This window comes from Triturus cristatus, chromosome 4_2 (genome assembly GCF_964204655.1).
Source record: "Triturus cristatus chromosome 4_2, aTriCri1.1, whole genome shotgun sequence".
NCBI lineage: Eukaryota > Metazoa > Chordata > Amphibia > Caudata > Salamandridae > Triturus > Triturus cristatus.
The window spans coordinates 284,201,263-284,217,954 of NC_140586.1; the positions used below are offsets into that span (position 1 = coordinate 284,201,263).

Here is a 16,692-nt window from a genome sequence, read left to right on the forward strand (position 1 = left end):
GCAGATACCTCTTTGTGTGATTCTTATGTGACTGTGCGTCCTCAGTCTAACCTCTGCTGCTTGCCCCTGAGAACAGTCCAGAATTCCCAACGGTACAGACAATAGGTTAGATTATTTCAGAGCGCATTCTCTCAGGACCCTTCAGATAGATTTTTTTATTCCTTTGTCCTACTAATTCTGGTAGCCTTTCTTTCCAGTCACTCATAGCACCTTTATCAACTACAGCATCAGCTGTGCCAATTTCACAGTGCCATAGTACTTCTCCACTGGTAGGAGCATCTTGATCCTCTCTGTATGTGGAAGAGAGTCCCACATCGGCCTCACTGCCTCTTGGGGACCGTTGTAAGGGAGGTGCGGACACTGAGGCTGTTTGTAAGCCAAAATTCTTTTACGGAATTGCGTAAGACATGACCGTCTGGATTGGAAAGAAGGAAGATTTAGCACCACAAGCTGAGACTAGAGTGCTAGTTCCAGCGCGTCCCTTCTGTCTGTTCCACTCAGTCCTGGCTTACTCTTGTAGTCTAACATGCTGAATGTGGTCTCTGAGATCTGACAAAACCCACTTCTCTGGTACTCCATAAGCTATTGATATATAGGACAATTCCAGAGCATCTCAAGATACAGGTTTTACTTGGGGATCCGTGTGAGTTGTTCCCCATTTGGATCTTGGAACTCCCTCCCTCTGCAGCGCTCAATAGCCATGCACCAAGATCCAAACACCCTTTCAGTAGTGGTCCTTCATATAGGTCAAAGTGCAGTGAACACCCTGCTCAACCTCTCACTCGGAAAAGGGTGCCCAAAATCAAAATGTACATTGTAGCCTTTTCACTTTTGAGAGCTTTACGAAGCACTATATACACGCTACAATAAAGTAGTGATTGGAGAGTCTGAGGGCTCTGCTGGTCAGCAGCTACACCATGGTCAGAGTGGGGAATTTAAGCACTGCTGAGATGATACTTTTCTTCAGATCTAAAAGATCAATTTTTATGCCGAGAATTGTTCCAAGTGTATATCAAAGTGCTGTCATAAATTGATGCAAATTGGTTTAGTTAACAAACTGGGAAAACGTCAGAACAGAAGTCTGATTTCTGGATTCAGCAAGATATTTTCTACTGAAAGTAGATTGCAGTGAATTACCTCAGAGGGTGTAGTTTTGGCAGCCTCTGTGGGGAAGTTGGAATCTCCCTTTTTTGGCTTTGTTTTGCACTTTATCAAAAGCAAAGGTTTTCAACCAAGTTTTTTGAAGTAAGTGTCCTTGATAATCACTGGTGACACAAGGTTGCTTGCAAAAAGAACTATTTATTGTCCTGTGGTGTCTTAAGAGAGGTTTTTTAGAGTAATAGGACCGCTTAGAAATTGGGGAGTCGTTTTTGTGGCTCTCACAGGGATCCTTCACATTAGTTTAGAGCGTATTAATATAATCAGATCGGCAGCACCCGTTACATTTTACATAGAAGTTCTGACTCCCATGTAAAGAGTCAAGGGCTGACTCGCTGGATTTCCTTATCAAACAGTAAACATTGGTGCCCTGGTCAAGAATGGGTTACATTACAATGTAGTAAACAGAATGTGGTCTTAACTTGATTTCCTTCTGTTTGATTACTTGTATCACGTACTGAATGTATTTTCTTTGGAAATTTGTGCCTATAATATGCATTGGCTGTTTTTTTAATGTTCTGTATACTGATTAAATAATGAGTTTTTTGGGCTTCTTGGGTGAGTTGGGATGGGTTGAAGTATAAATAGGCAATGATTATGCAAACCTTAAGTTGTGGCTGTCTTTAACATGCACAAAGTAGCAACTGTTTGATGCATCACAACCTGAAGCCCTCCTTAAATATACATTGATTCATTGCAGGAATTTTCTACTAATTGCAATCCCGAATACCTTTCAATTCATAATTGAAGTTGCTTGCCGGTATTAACACACTGTGCAGTAGTGGGTACATTCTTCAGTACTGTTTTTTCCTGGTACTGTTGCACTTACTGTTTTTGAATCGAAAATAGTGTGTGTCCTAAGCCCTCATTCTCAGGCATCTTATATCAAGGTGGACTCGGTCTGTCCCTAGATTTTAGGCTTGCATTGTCCCGTCTTTTGGGAGCGACGGTGTGAAATGTTGGTTTGGCGGATTTTATGTGGTTAACTGCCGTATTTGTTGTTCTGACTACAGGCATATAAATGGAGATGGCAGCATCTAGATCTTATGGCAAAATATGCAGTGTATATGGTTTAGCAGATCCTTGTTCTGATCCTGGTGGGAGCCACGGTTGATGCACTGGGCAGATATTACATGGATCTTACCTGTTGTCAGTACAAACATGAAATACAGCAATGATGTGTGGGTGTCATGAGCTATTGGAGTCATGACATTTAGTAACCCTCCTCTTGTTCCACAACTTTTCACATTCGGAAAGGCATGCTTAGTAGAATTTCTTTTGCAACTGTGCCGTTCTGAAACCTGCTTTCACTGGGCGCCCACTCAGAGGCATTATATGCTTCTATGTTAAAAGCTATGTTTTGGCAGAACTAAAACAAATAGGTAAGCACTTGATTGTGTATGATTTTTGTTTGGGTCATGGTGTGTGATATTTTGACACTTTACTGTTACATGTTTATGAACTGTTATATTTCTTTGTTTTGTTTAGAATGGATTCTTTCTTCCTGGCTGAGATGTTTAAATATCTTTATCTGCTGTTTTCTGAGAAAGAAGATTTAATTTTTGATATAGAAGATTACATCTTTACCACCGAGGCTCATCTGTTACCTCTATGGCTCTCCACTGCAAACCACGCCAACACAAAGAAAACAATAGTATGGAGTTTCTCAGTATTACCATTCATAGTCAAAACTGTCTTTCGTTTATTATTTGTAAGCAACATGTTTGTTTTCAGCAGCTGTTATCAAAGCAGCTGATTAACTAGTAACAGTACAATGCGCAGTTAATTTGCAGTGAAAGATCTACAGAGGGACTCGAGTTCTTGGTTGAGTTCATGTTTCAATGGAGCCTTGGGGAGTATGTAAATTACTTAGTCGTTATGCTCAACTTTCTAAATGGTTGTCATTTGCCTGAGCTGTTCAGCTGGACTGTAGAACATTTCTCTACAAGGAACACTGTTTAAAGACTTTAGCAACATCATTGACCCTAAGCTTTCTGCACCTGTGTCACCAGCTACCAAATCCAGTTCCTCTGTTTTTCATTTACTGAAAGGATGCAACGATTGACTTTTCCAATGTTCCCCTTCTGTGAGCTGTACTGTCCGTTACTTTGTCACCCATTCATGAAATGAGCATGTTTCCTTGTGTTTTGAAATTTGGTTTAATAGAACTTCCCTCCTTGTTCAGCGCTTGCCATTTATAATGGACTTAAATCAGTGCATCAGGTGTATAAATGTTTTCAGCAGATGATACATATATGGGTCAGCTGCAGAAAACTGTTGTTCCAGAGGATCTGCATTCTAGGGAAGTGTACCTATAGTGGTAGGAAAGCCCTCGTATCTAGGTAGGATTGAGTTCTCCGCAAGGTCAACACTATTGCAGTGCCTGTAGTGGCTGGTAACAGGATTACCCCCCTGTTTCGGGATCTCCTTAAATTTGTTCAGCCGTTGGGGGTCAGGGGAACATCCCTGGACATAAATTTGAAATGATCTTTTACAGGAAAATAGTCAGGTGCAGGGTTTAGGTTTCTGTGGTACTAGATTACCTATTCATCCTGGTATGTCTTTTAAACCGACTCCCCCAGGATACTGGGTCACAAAAATGAAAAATTTGCGTCAATATTGCAGTTCTTAAATTACTTTAAATCATTCCTTTTCAGCCTTAAATCAATGGAACCTGTTTTAGCAGAGTATTACACAGTGAAATAGACTTGATTAAAGTGTCAAGAGTGTTTGTTTCTATATTCTCCTTTGTGGTAACAATCTGGATCATAGGTTAAGCCAGGCACAATAGCACACGGTTGCTAGTCATCTTGTTTTCTGTGGCATTGTGCTGACTTGGGGCTTGCGGTTCCAAGCCCCAGAGCCATCTGCTGTAGGACACCATGTTTTGATATTCCCTCTATGTGCAAAAGCCAAACTCATGATTTTCCAGCAGCTGCCTTTTGCCAGTGAACCACTACTTTCTTTTTCTCGTCATGCTTATAACAGCCCTTTGTTTTGTGAGGTGCGCGCAGCACTGGATCCATGTGCCAGAGAATACAAGCACTGAACTGACCCATAGTGCCGATATAGGCAACCCTCCCTACGCATGATGAACATAGCATGCACTGCAATAAATAATCACACAAAAACGGGTTTTTGGAAAACTGTTTGCTGCAGGTTTATTTCATACAAGAAGTTTGCCAACGTGGTGGGTTAACTTACGGGTGATCCGCGGGCAGACAGCGGTGACTGACCTAGGCTGCTCTACCTGCCTGATGAGCCAAACTGTACCTTGGCCAACCCATTAGGTGCTGCCATCTACCTGGGGGATTTTGCCCCATTAATTACCGTGGACCCCCAATCCATGACCTTGCTCACCTTTTTAGGGGCAGAGCGTTGCTAGGTAAGCCCCCGGTTGCTCAGGCTCACAACCGCCCAAAGGACTAGCTGGGCGCCGACGTTTTCATCCAGTGTCCTGCCGTAAGACTCCTGGGGTTTGGCATAGGGCTCCCCTGTTGTGCTCCTGAAGAGGGTACCCTATGTACCAATCAGCCTCCCTATCACCTTGTAACTCCGCCATTCCTCTGGTTGTGGCAGCCGTCACATCCAGGGCTCTGCCACCACTGCAGGCAACTTTCTTCACTTGCAACCTGCTGTTACCAGGGCTTCGCCCTGGTCCAACAAGAACAAGTCCATGCCAACCTTTGACAGGTGTACCCCATTTTCCTCAAAATACCCCTTGGTGTTGGCATCTATCAGTCCATGTCTTTGGAGCCAAAACCCATCTTCTTCGTGAGCTTGCGCATGGCGCTGTTTACCCTTCTGCAGGAGTGTTCAATGGCCTCCCCCAACCTGGCCCCGTGTCACACTCCGCGGGGGATCTCGGACCACCATAACTCACAGTGCCCCATGCATTTCACCCATCGTGGCTTTTATTGCCTTTATTAGTGCACCTTGCCCCATAGACGTGAAGGTCGTTGTCACCAAGGTGAATGACTAAAATGTTAGGAGGAGGTCTCTTCTCTCCACCCCCTCCCCGACTAGTCTCCGCTGCAGCTTGTTGAGCAAGCTGTGCCATCGCATGCCCAGGAACCCCAACCAAGCAGTCTGTGTGCGGTAGAACCTGTGCCTCCAGGTCCTGGTCTCTGCCCATTGCACCACCCTACCAATGCATGAGTGGCCGATCACCCACACCTTGAACCCTGATGAAATAAAGAAATGTGAATTTGTACACACCCTTTAATTTTACATATGCAATGTACTAACGTAAATCTTGAGCATATGCAATTTACATTTACAAAACCACAATTTAGGTAAACAATAAACTGCATGGAGCAAGCTAATAAAACATTTCTTCAAACCACACTAATTTACATTGTTCATCCCCTTTTTCCATTGTGACCCGTCATGGACGAATATAGTGCTTATAGCACTGAGTCCCACCTCCACACCTTCTTGATGCGGTCGAGGGCAAGGCCCACCTTAAAGGCTGAGGTGGCTGCTCCAATCCGAAAGAAATGGCTGGATAATCGCTTTCCCGGCCCAGAGTTTCCGGACAACTCTAAGCATGACCTCATAACCTGCTCAAATTGGAATTTGGTGAGGGGCATGAGATTCACATGTAGTAACAGGTATCCACCTGTCTTGGGGCGGAGGGCCATGTAGTCTTGAGACCAGCCCCACAGGGCAGTACCTCCTGTCACCTAGGGGCTGTAGCACTATGTCTTTCTCCTGCCTCGCCTGGTCTATTTTGGAACTTCTCACAGATATTCTTAAGGTATCTCCTAGTAACTGAATGTCCTGTCTGCATATAGTATCACCTGACCCATCCATCTTTTATCTGGCTACCAACTCGCTAACTCTGAAGGGCCCAGAAAATGCCAGGCTGAATGCAGCTGCGAAAAGGCTGGCCTCATAGGTGGACTATATAGCCCTCTGCACATCATCGATCATGCCCTGTAATGCGTGGAAATCAATGGCCTGGTATCTGTTACCAGTGTCTCCCCTCTAGCCCATCCTTTAAGTGCCTCCCTTATGGGCAACGCCCTGGCAGGGTCCTGTTGCCCTCTGAGTTCGGCGTGGTGGCTCACTGCAGCTAAGACTCCTGTGATCCAGGAGAGGCTCTTGTCCTGATCCTTGGCCCATAGAACCATATATGTTGCACCTTGTGCTCCAGCATTACTATATCCCGCCGCATGCTCCTGACACCCTGCAGAAAGTGGAGTCGCAGGACTTGTACCCCCTCCTGTTCCATTAAACATTGATCCACTGTAGTAGGTGCCAGAGGTGTATGCCAGGAAAGGAGTCATCTCCGCTCTTGCCCAAGCCTCCCAGACAGGGAGCCACTGAAAACGAGAGGGAGAATGTCTGCTGCCACATTCTTAACCCCTTCAATGTGCCGAACCCGAAACTCTACATTGTGTTGCAGGCAAGCCCTCACTGGTTCCCTCAGAAGGCAGAGCACCAGTCGACATTTTGCGGATTGCGCATTTATGGCTTGCACCACCGCCATGTTATCAGACCAAAACGAAACCCTTTTTGCCGCCAAGGCCTCTGGCCGTAGATGGAGGGCTGCCACTATGGGAAATAGTTCCAAGACTGTTACATTGGCTGTAATCATCCTATTGCACCATAAGTTAGGCCATTTCTGAGCACACCACTCACTCCCCATTATTGCGCCAAAACCTTCCTTGCCTGATGAGTCTGTAAAAAGGCACAATTCGGGGCTGCTGCCCAATGGCCCTCCATATCAGTGTGCCATTGAAGCTGGCCAAGAATTCCGCCCACATTCTGAGGTCCTGTTTCAACCCTTTGCTAAGTCTGAATAGGTGGCAAAAACCCTACCCGCTGGGATCACCCTTGCTGCAAAATTTAGTTTACCCAGGAGGCTATGAATGGCGCCCAAGGATCCTTTGTCCTTCGCCAACGTTGTTTGAATGTCCTGGATCAGGGCCTGCATCTTGCCCACTGGTAGTCTGGACAAGCCCTCCACCGTGTCTAGCTCCATGCTCAGAAACGTCAGGACGTACACTGGGCCCATGGTCTTCCCAGGTGCCATGGGGACCCCTAGGTGTTCAGTCAGTCCTTGGAAATTTGCAATTCCTTCATGCAGTCCCGTGTCCCATCTCCCAGATGAACAAGAAATCGCCCAAATAGTGCGTCACCCCCTTTACACCATAAGACCATTAGAGTGCCCATTGCAGAAAGCAGATGAAGGCCTCAAAGTAGGCTCCAGTCACTGCGCAACCCATTGGCATGCACCAATCATAATAAAACTGTCATTCCTACTTAAAAACCCAGCAGGTTGTGGCTGCCTTGGTGAACCTAGCAGGCTGAAGGCTGATTCAATGTCTGCCTTTGCTAACCAAGCCCCCTTTCCCGCTCTCCTTACCATGCCCACTGCCACATCAAATGTACAGTAAGTGACAGAACAAAGCCCATCCTCCAAACAGTGGTTAACTGAATTAACCTCGGGGTATGACGAGTGGTGTATCGGTCAAACTCCCTGGCTCCTTCTTGGGGACCACTCCAAGGGGAGAATCCACAAAGTTGTCCAGCGGGAGAGCGGGGAATGGTCCTGCCACCCGCCCTAATGCTAGTTCCGTTGTGACTTTCTCCTGTACTACTGAGGGGAGCTCTTTAGTAGACCTCAGGTTGTCTGCATCCCTGCTTCATAATGGGCCTAGATATGGAATCCTGAAGCCTTCTACAAATCCATTTGCCAGCAATAGGCCATCTTTGGTGTTGGGGTATTTTCTGAGGAGGTTGTGCAAGATTAGCGATGAGCTGGCGATGGCTAGGTCTGGTATGAAAGATGAGCCCTTAACTGTGCTGGCAGCAGCTGTGTTCTTGACTGGGTTGCAAAGGGTGGGGGCTTGTCTACCAGTTGATGCTAAACTGTTCTGCCTGCTGTCGTGTGTGTGTGTGGGGGGGGGGGGTTCTCCCAACTGCTGTTGCAAGACGCTGTGCACTCTGCCTGCTTCTCACCAGGTTGAGCACCCCACACTTTCGCCAATTGCTGGAGCACCTCCCTCCCCCCCCCCCCCCCCCCCCCCCCCAATCGTTGTGTCCTTGTGAGGGGGCAACGTCCATGGGCTGGCAAAACGTGTTTTAAAGTCCACCATAAAAGTCATCAATGAGTGTATCAGCTTACCGATCCATGGACTCTATGCTGGTTGGTGTGCTGATCGTGTCTGTTGGCACTGTCACTGTCTCGCGCTGCGTCGTCGGGGCTCTAGCCTTCGACACTGGGGCCTCACAGCTGGGAATTCCTTGTTTGTTGGCCTGCTGGCCCTTTTCGGCCCCATGTGCCCTACGTCTGCTTGTGCCAGCTGTTAAGCGCTGGGTCTGTCGACTTCGACCTCTGTGTTCTCGGGAAGGGGGGGGGGGGGGGGGGGGGGACCTGGCTATCCATGCCCTTGACTTTGTACTCAGGCCTTTGGTTTTGGACGGTCGTGCAGGGTGAGAGAAAGGTGTGTGAAATCCGCCCCAACTCTCTTCATGACCATTGTTGGTCCCCTTATCGCACCGTTTCCCTCCACTCTGAAAACTGGTCCTACGTTTGGCTTTATGCATCAAGATTTTTTCTTATCAATGTACCACATTCCTGTTATACTTACTTCAACAACTGAGTGCCGCGACATCCGATGACCTCAGTGGTCTACTGCTGGTCTGCCCCGGGGGGACGTTCCTTGATGACTTTCAGTCGCCGCCTTAGGGGTGTGAAAGATAGATTCAAGGTTATCCACTGTGCCCCCGCTTGCCCTAACCGGCCACTCCAGTCTGTTTCCGCCTGGAGTCTGCACGCCTACCCCGCTTCCCCATGTGTGCCTTGACCTACCCCTTGCGTCCCAATCCCAACTTGTAGCTACGCAGTCCAAGTCCGTTAACAGATTTTTTGAACCATGACAAAAAATGGGAGTTAAAGGATAAAACTTGTATTTCCTGACGTGTTTTAACATCACATGGGCAGCTGTTGCGTTAGGAGGAATACCTGCCGCTTGCTTGCGGGCTATTTTGTGGCACCGAGCTGGTGACCACTAATATCTCATTCTGGCAGATCTAAGCTCCAGCCCGCAATAGCGTTCGCGTCGCCTGTCCCCCCCTTGCGCCCTACGTGCCGCGTGAGTCTCACCTAGCATGTTACTAGGTCTCATTGCTTACCCTTTGAATCTTGGGGCGACACTGCCGACTCTGGGCCTTGCGCCCTTTGATGGCTCTGTACTTTGTTCACTGGTGTATTCTTAAAAATAGACAGACTATTAATGCCCGGTAGTCATTGGGTATTTCCGCAGATTATTGCGGTGTTGTGCCAGTGTGTAAAGACATGCCTATGCACAAATGCCCTGACATACCAACTACACCGTTCTATATGTTATCCTATCTCTGGCAAGTCGTGACCTGTTGCTGGAAAGATTGACACAAAATAACATCCTGCATAGTTGGATGGGAAACCATCCTCTACATGTTTGCGCTATCGCATTAAGGCCCAAAAATTGCTCCAGCACACAGTTAAGTAACAACATGACCTCAACCCTTTTATACCCAACGATATTCCAGAAATTAGAGCGAACTGACCCTAAGGTCTGGAGGAGCTCTGGTCAAGAATTTGTGCAATATTAGATACTTTGTACTGCCATAAGCACGTCTGGGATGGTGCCGCAGTGCCGCCTGATGGCTTCTCGCCTCTTATATACAAGCCATTTGCATATCAGTTACTGCATCATCCGCAACGGTATTGCCCAGCAATCTCAATCGCGTACAAATCGGAACCAGTAAGCCGATGCCTCAGACCTCAAACACCCTTCCTGCGCCGACCCCCTCCCATCTCATCCAACAACCAATCTGCCAATCTCGCTCCTATGATGACCAAATGCGGGGGAAGGAGGAGATGCTGCCCTGCACAGCCAGCACAACCTGCACTGCGAGGCCAGTGGCTCCCCTGGTGGAACAAGGCGTGGCAAGTGAGTTCTGCCCACCACAAGGAACCCGACCCCCTCAAGGCACACGGGCAGCCCCACCCAGGCAAGGGCGCTGACCGCAGAATGTTGGGTCGACACCCTGACTCGAAAACCAATTCCCCAGTCTCAAAGTTGGCTGCTCTAGAACGCCAGGAGGCCTCTGAGACCCGAGCGGCGGCCCTATGCGCCACCATACTGCTGGAGGACAGTGGCACGAACACGTCCTCTTCAGGTCAGCGCCAGTAGCCCCGGGATCTGAACGGCCGCACGATGCACCACAACACTGCTGGGAGGCAGTAGCAAGCACGCGGCCCCCTCGGGGAGCTACCCGGAGGCCCAGGACCTGGGCGGACGCCCGATGCGCCACCCCACCGTGACAAGCCGAGGTAAGCCCGTGGCCCCCTTGGCAACATAGGCAGGCCCCCCTATACTAAAACGCCTGTTTGAAACTTAGTGGCCCCTTGGTGTACCAACCCTGCAGCTGAGGGCAAAGGCATGTCCAACCTGTAACCGGAGATGGTTATCCCCTCATACCCACCCCCACCCCCACCTAGAAATGGGTGCCAGCAAAGAGGTATGATGACTGCGGATCCTTGGGATCTGAAAAAAAAAAATCCTTGTACAAATTCATGCCCCTGAGGAGTCTCTCAATGTCCCCCACCCCCTTCCACCCTCCAATCAGTCCTATGGTGTCAGGGTACCTCTACCCTGACCCTTTCTTATCACTTCTACATTTTATTTCCCCCGGCCACCCCCCCGGAACCATGTGCCGATGTGGCTGCAACTTACCTCTGTTTGCGGCCAGCCAATCACTGCGTTGCTGTTGGTGCGTGAATCCGCCTGGATCCCTGGCTGAATAGCGTCTCTAGCTCTACATAAATCTTTTTACTGTAATAATTCCAAAACTACTGAACAGATTTACATCAAATTACAAAAAGCACTCTTTTTGGACCAAGATATAGTTTTCTGACAAATTTGGTTTAATTCCATTCAGCGGTTCGGGCTGTAGTCGTGTCTAAAATCCCTAAGGGAAATTACATGAGGCAAACTTGTTTTGGGACTCCCCCTTTTTCTCAGCCCCCTCTTGACAGATAACAACAAAACTTTCCATATGACAGCTGAAGTGACTGGCAAACTAATTTTGAAAATTTCGTCAAGATTCGTCAAACTGTGCCAAAGTTATTAGCAAAACAAAACAGTTTTCCTATGGAGACTAGGTTCTAACTATAACTACCTACTGATGACTGCCACTAGGTAATACCTATATAAATATATATTTCACTTACGTTTATACTTACCCGCTGGGTAAAGGCAGATGCATTGTATATGCATGCATTGTAAACAATATATGTTAAATGCCTGTGTTGTAACATCATACAATCCTCAACCACAAATAAGAGAGAGACTACATGCAGTAGGAGATGGTAATACAAAAGTTGGGGAAACCTGAAAGGGATATGTTCACAACAGACCATGCCTGGGATGTCAAGGTCAGGCTTTCACAATGAACTGGTACAGAAAGTTTATGTATGCATGTCAGTTTTTCTCTACTTCCTAGGATGCAGTGCGAATCTAGAGAGCATTGTTAAGTAATTTTGATGGCTTCTGCTTGGCCATGGCAGCATTGGTAGGTAGAGTTGTGGAACCTATCAGTCCAAACAGATTCATTTCAAACTAGATGTGCAAATATTGGTCAGGAGCAAGGGACAGATACTTCGCCACAATCCTCAGTCCCTTCGATTGGCAGCCTGGCTCATCAAGACTTGAATATGAGCATGCCTAAACACTGTAGGCAATTACTTAGAGTGGTTAGAGTGCCATTCACTTCTAAGACCTATGCCTTAAAATGGAAACAGTTAGTACTAAGAGCAAGAATGAAGGAGTTCGACCCTGTGGATCAATCCTCTTGCCAGGTTTTACATTATGCCCTGAAACTAGCCAACTAAGCTTTTAGACATGCCACATTTAAAGTAGACCTGGCAGCAGTTTCAAGAGATTTCTGAAGACCAGATAAGCCTACTTTAACTCTTATAAGCCTTGCTGAAAACAAAGTGTTTATTCAAATACGTCCCTCTAAATTTAAGATTGTTGCCATTTTAGGAGCTCAACACTGTCCTAATAGTGCTAATTAGACCACCTTTTGAGCCATTTGAAGAGCTTATACTCCATCTTCTGCATATCCTCTTTCATGGACAACAGCGATTTCTATTTAATTTGTTATAACATCTGTTTGGAGAGTAAGTGAATTACGAGCCCATTAGCACCGGCCGCTCCCAGCAACTGACATGGAATGAGAAGAGCTTTCTATTGTATATAAGCATTCCAACCCCCCCACGTTCTGCCCAGAACTCATACTGACTGTTACACCTACCTTGTAAGAACCATATTTGTGATTCATAAAGGACAAGGTGTCTGTAGCCAAGAATCCTAGGTTTATCTGAATCAGTATACATCTTTCCAAATATATTCTTGAAAAACCCTGCAACTCTAGCAAAGACGCCACTTAATTCACTAGACATTAAAAGATGTCTCAGGGTTTATTTTTAAAAGACAAACAATTTTCGTTAGAAGGGCCAGCTTTTCCCAGCTTATGGCCCTTCAAATAAGGGTAGACCTTTTAGCAAAAGAGTATCTAGCCAGATGCATTGTCTCATGTATGACAGTTTCACCCCCTGTAAACAGACCACGTTATGGTAATGCTTATTCAACAAGAATTATGGCAGCCATGGCTGCTATCTTTATAAAATCTCACATAAAGATTTCTGTGATGTGTAGAACTCAAATTGTCATGAAAGTTTACTCCATTGATGGCCAGCCCTCAAATAAATCAGCAGTGGGAAGAGCGGTGCTCCAGCACCTTTTCTCATAAGGTGAGACTGATTTCCGCATTGTATTTTTTATTGTACTGCTTTACTAATCTTGACCATGTGATTTTCTGAAAGATCCAATGGTTGAGAAGAGTTACCTGTAACAGTAGATCTTCAACATCGTTATCTTTTATAGTTTTACGTGTGATCAACCCTGCTTCAGATTCAAGAGGTTCTAGCTTAACACTGTGTTTGCTGTTACGCTTTAGAAAATCTGGCACTTGGAAACCTCTATCAAGGGAGGAGCTGTGGTTCTTATCACCTGATTGACCGTGGTTTGGGTCACATAATAAAGTTTATTTATTGCATTTAGTCTGTGGTTGTTTTTAAAGTTACTGAGTTTGAAGGTACGCTGCCATATTGACATTGATTATCGAGGTTCCCAGCCTGGCATCAAGGGAGTAATTCAAGGGTGTAAATCTATGAAAGATACCAGTGCTGGAGAATTGCAGCTACACATAAGTAACTCTATTCTTTTCTCTTCTTCTACCCCTGACTGGTAGTATGGGCTTGCCACAAGCTCCCGCCCACACCTGTATTGTAATTTGCTTCACAAATTAGTTTTTGTTGTCTACCTTAAATCTCATCTGATGCCATGGAATAATTCAGTTTATTAGTACAGTGACAAGATTCCCCTGACATATTCTCATTTCATTTTCAGAGAGAAATAGAACCTTAAATCAGGGCGTGAAACATCTCACAATAGTTCAAATGTTTATTCAAATGTTCGGTCTTCTAAAACCATTACACCATATACTATCATTTGCATTACTTCAAGCATCCTATATGTAAAAAGAGAACATTAATAAAAGAATATCATCTTCATTCATTGTACTACAATTCATAAAATCAAAGACCCGATTATATTGTCAGAGAGTGAAACATGTGTCCAGCCATCTTGTTGCTACGGAATGGTGGGTTCAGACACTCTTGGCTCTGATGGCATCTTGAATCCATATGAAACCACCACAGTGCTTTATCTAAACAAGCACAGCAGATGTGGGTAGTGCAGTAGGGTGGAAATAACATCATCTTGTTTTCAGTCTGGCATATGGATGCAAACGGCTGACCATATTTTTCGGCTTATCTTTCTGGTAGGAGGAATGTGATTATATTTCTTAAGATTTTTGTGCTCCATACAAGTGGGATGTCACTTGGAGAGTTCTAATTATTGTCAGCAGTAATTGTGCAAAGATAGAACTTTTCGTTATGGAATTCAGTACTTGGTGTTTTTATTTTTCACCCTATCCTGGAATGTAAAACAATTCACGAGAGATTCTATTCTCCTAGGCTAGTTGGCAAAATCTTGTTTTTTTCACTGTTTCACATAATTTATCATAATTTTACGAAGTTAAACAGGTGCTATAACTTCAGGATAAAATTATTTGTTTCTCTTCGGTCTTGACAAATTTGGTTCACGGAATTCCTGCTCCTCCACAATAGCAAAAGGAGCATTCTCAGGTATCAAACGATGCGTTACCATTGACAACCTTTGTAGGGCAGGAACTAGGCTCCTTCCTCATCTTCTAGGTAAGATGAGCAGTCGTTTTCCAGAGAATTAGTAAATCCTGTGAAGTTGTGAAGACTACTATGCAGGCTGTATGATTATCTGCAACAGGAGCTCTAGAATGTCATACGGAAATTCCTGCTTAATGTTTCTGTTCATCGAAGAGCTTAGAGTTTGAAGTCCTTATGCGGATATCAAATAAGTCACAAGTGTGGGAGTGCGCAAAAGCTACCAGTGATTGGGGTCAGTTGGTCTTCATGTTGCTCTATACACATTTAGTAAAACTCATAACTTTTTCCTTGTATTTTACACCTATGTATACTGTTGAGCTGATATCTGTTTCGAGTAGACCGTATATGTTCCATGATCGGAATTTTAATTTGGATGTGCTTGTTTTCAATCTTTTCTTTAAGCTGCAAGTTATTGCCACTCTGCTCTGGAGCTAGTAAATTCATATTTTTTTCTCAAAAATCTGCTTTTAAATGATGACTGTCCGGCTTGTTCAACAAGAGATTTTTAATCAGTCATAAAACATCCTCTTTGGCCCCGATTAAAAGGATGCATTTGATGCATTTCTTGGGGCATTCTTCCAGAAGTGGGCAAGTCAAGACTTTCTCCTTCCTGAAAATATGATTTTTATAGTTTTGTCAGTTTGAGGGCAGCTCCCAAACTTGGGTTTGTTATGGAACATACACCTTGCTGTTTGACACCACCTTACCATTTCTTGTGGCGCCATTCATACTGTGCATTTGAACTAGTCTTACAAACTTTTTTTACGCATTGTCTGAGTAAGCTAAATCAAGTGCCACATGCTGCTTCCTTTGGCTAGAAAAATGCTCTGTTATGTTTTAGAATTGGGTCTATGTTCTCTGTTTTATTTGTGTGCTCCAAACAGTGTCTTGAAGAAAATGTCTAAAATGCACAAAAAAAATTATTTTTTTTTGAACAACAAAATGAGGCATGTGGTGTCTACCAAGAATGGATTCAGCAGGACCTTATTAGTCTGAAAAGTGATGTTATTGCAGTGCGTTACCTGGAGCGGTGGTAAAGTATTCACGTGTTGTTAACGCTAGTACATTCTGAACATCCTGTTTCTAGCTAAATGTTACGCTTTATCACCTTGAGCAGACACATAATTCAGAAATGGGTTTGCTAAATGGTCTTCTATATAGTGATATTAAATTAAATACAAAGCCGTGGATTGGTAATTTACATTAACGTGTTATCCTTCTTTTACATTACAGACGAGTGAGTACACTGAACTGGATGATAGTAACTTTGACTGGTCGTGTCCGAACACTCAGATCCTATTTCCAAACGACCCAATGTATGCTCAGAGTATCCGTGAGCCTCTGAAAAATGTGGTGGATAGCAATTGTCCTCGTGTTGCCACCAGAGCGTAAGATATATAAAAAAAATTATTCCATGAAAAGCAAAATGAATAATATTGAGAGCAGTTGGACATTGTTCATGCTTGCACTGATCTGATAAGAGGTGTTTCTGGGTGACCTACAACCAGCCGTAAACTTTCACTGAAACGCACTCATAAAGGCTATCGTTGGCATGCAGTAAGAATGTTAGCATACTTTCTGAAATGGTTTGCCAGGTGCAGCGAGGTAATCAAATGAGGGGCGGCAGGTGGTTTTTCCCATGTAATGCCCACATCATGCACGAATTTTAGAACTGTTATTGAAACATAGTTTCAGACCGACGTATGCCTTTTGTCGACATGCATGGAACTGAAAGGCAGAGAACACGTCATCAAAAATAGTAAATAGGTAACTTAGCATCTTAATGTTCCTTCTGTATTGCCATTTTCAGATTTTCTGTAATTTGCAATTTTGACAATTCATAATTACAGTGGTTAGTTCAGTAAATACGTGTTTTCTTATGCATTTATAACCTGGAAGTTGCAAAATAAATTCATACTAGATTATTATTCTCCAAAATTCTCACCTTCTCATGTAAATGTGTTTGCACCAAAAAAGTATTTCCAGTATAGGACTTGAACAATGTATCTTTTTCTCCACATCCTTCACAAAAACGGTAACTCTGTTCTGCGGATCAAACATTACATTACATATTTTACTTATCTATTTTGCTGTCAAATATTATTTCAACTTTTTCTATTAAATGCTCATTTTAGATAGCAGGAAACTAATTTGTTAAACCTTTTCCTCTGATTTTACCTTAACTTAGGGCTAGCTCCTAATTTTTA

General features: G+C 44.6%; 1 protein-coding gene across 1 annotated transcript in view; it reads left to right on the forward strand.

Annotated features, from left to right (window-relative positions):
• Nucleotides 1-16,692, forward strand: part of EDEM3 (ER degradation enhancing alpha-mannosidase like protein 3) — a 326,937-nt gene that overhangs the window by 221,560 nt on the left and 88,685 nt on the right. Inside the window, exons 14-15 of the mRNA XM_085601522.1 lie at nucleotides 2,647-2,812; nucleotides 15,719-15,873. Coding sequence (XP_085457648.1) covers nucleotides 2,647-2,812; nucleotides 15,719-15,873 — 321 coding nt within the window. The remainder of the gene's footprint in view (nucleotides 1-2,646; nucleotides 2,813-15,718; nucleotides 15,874-16,692) is intronic.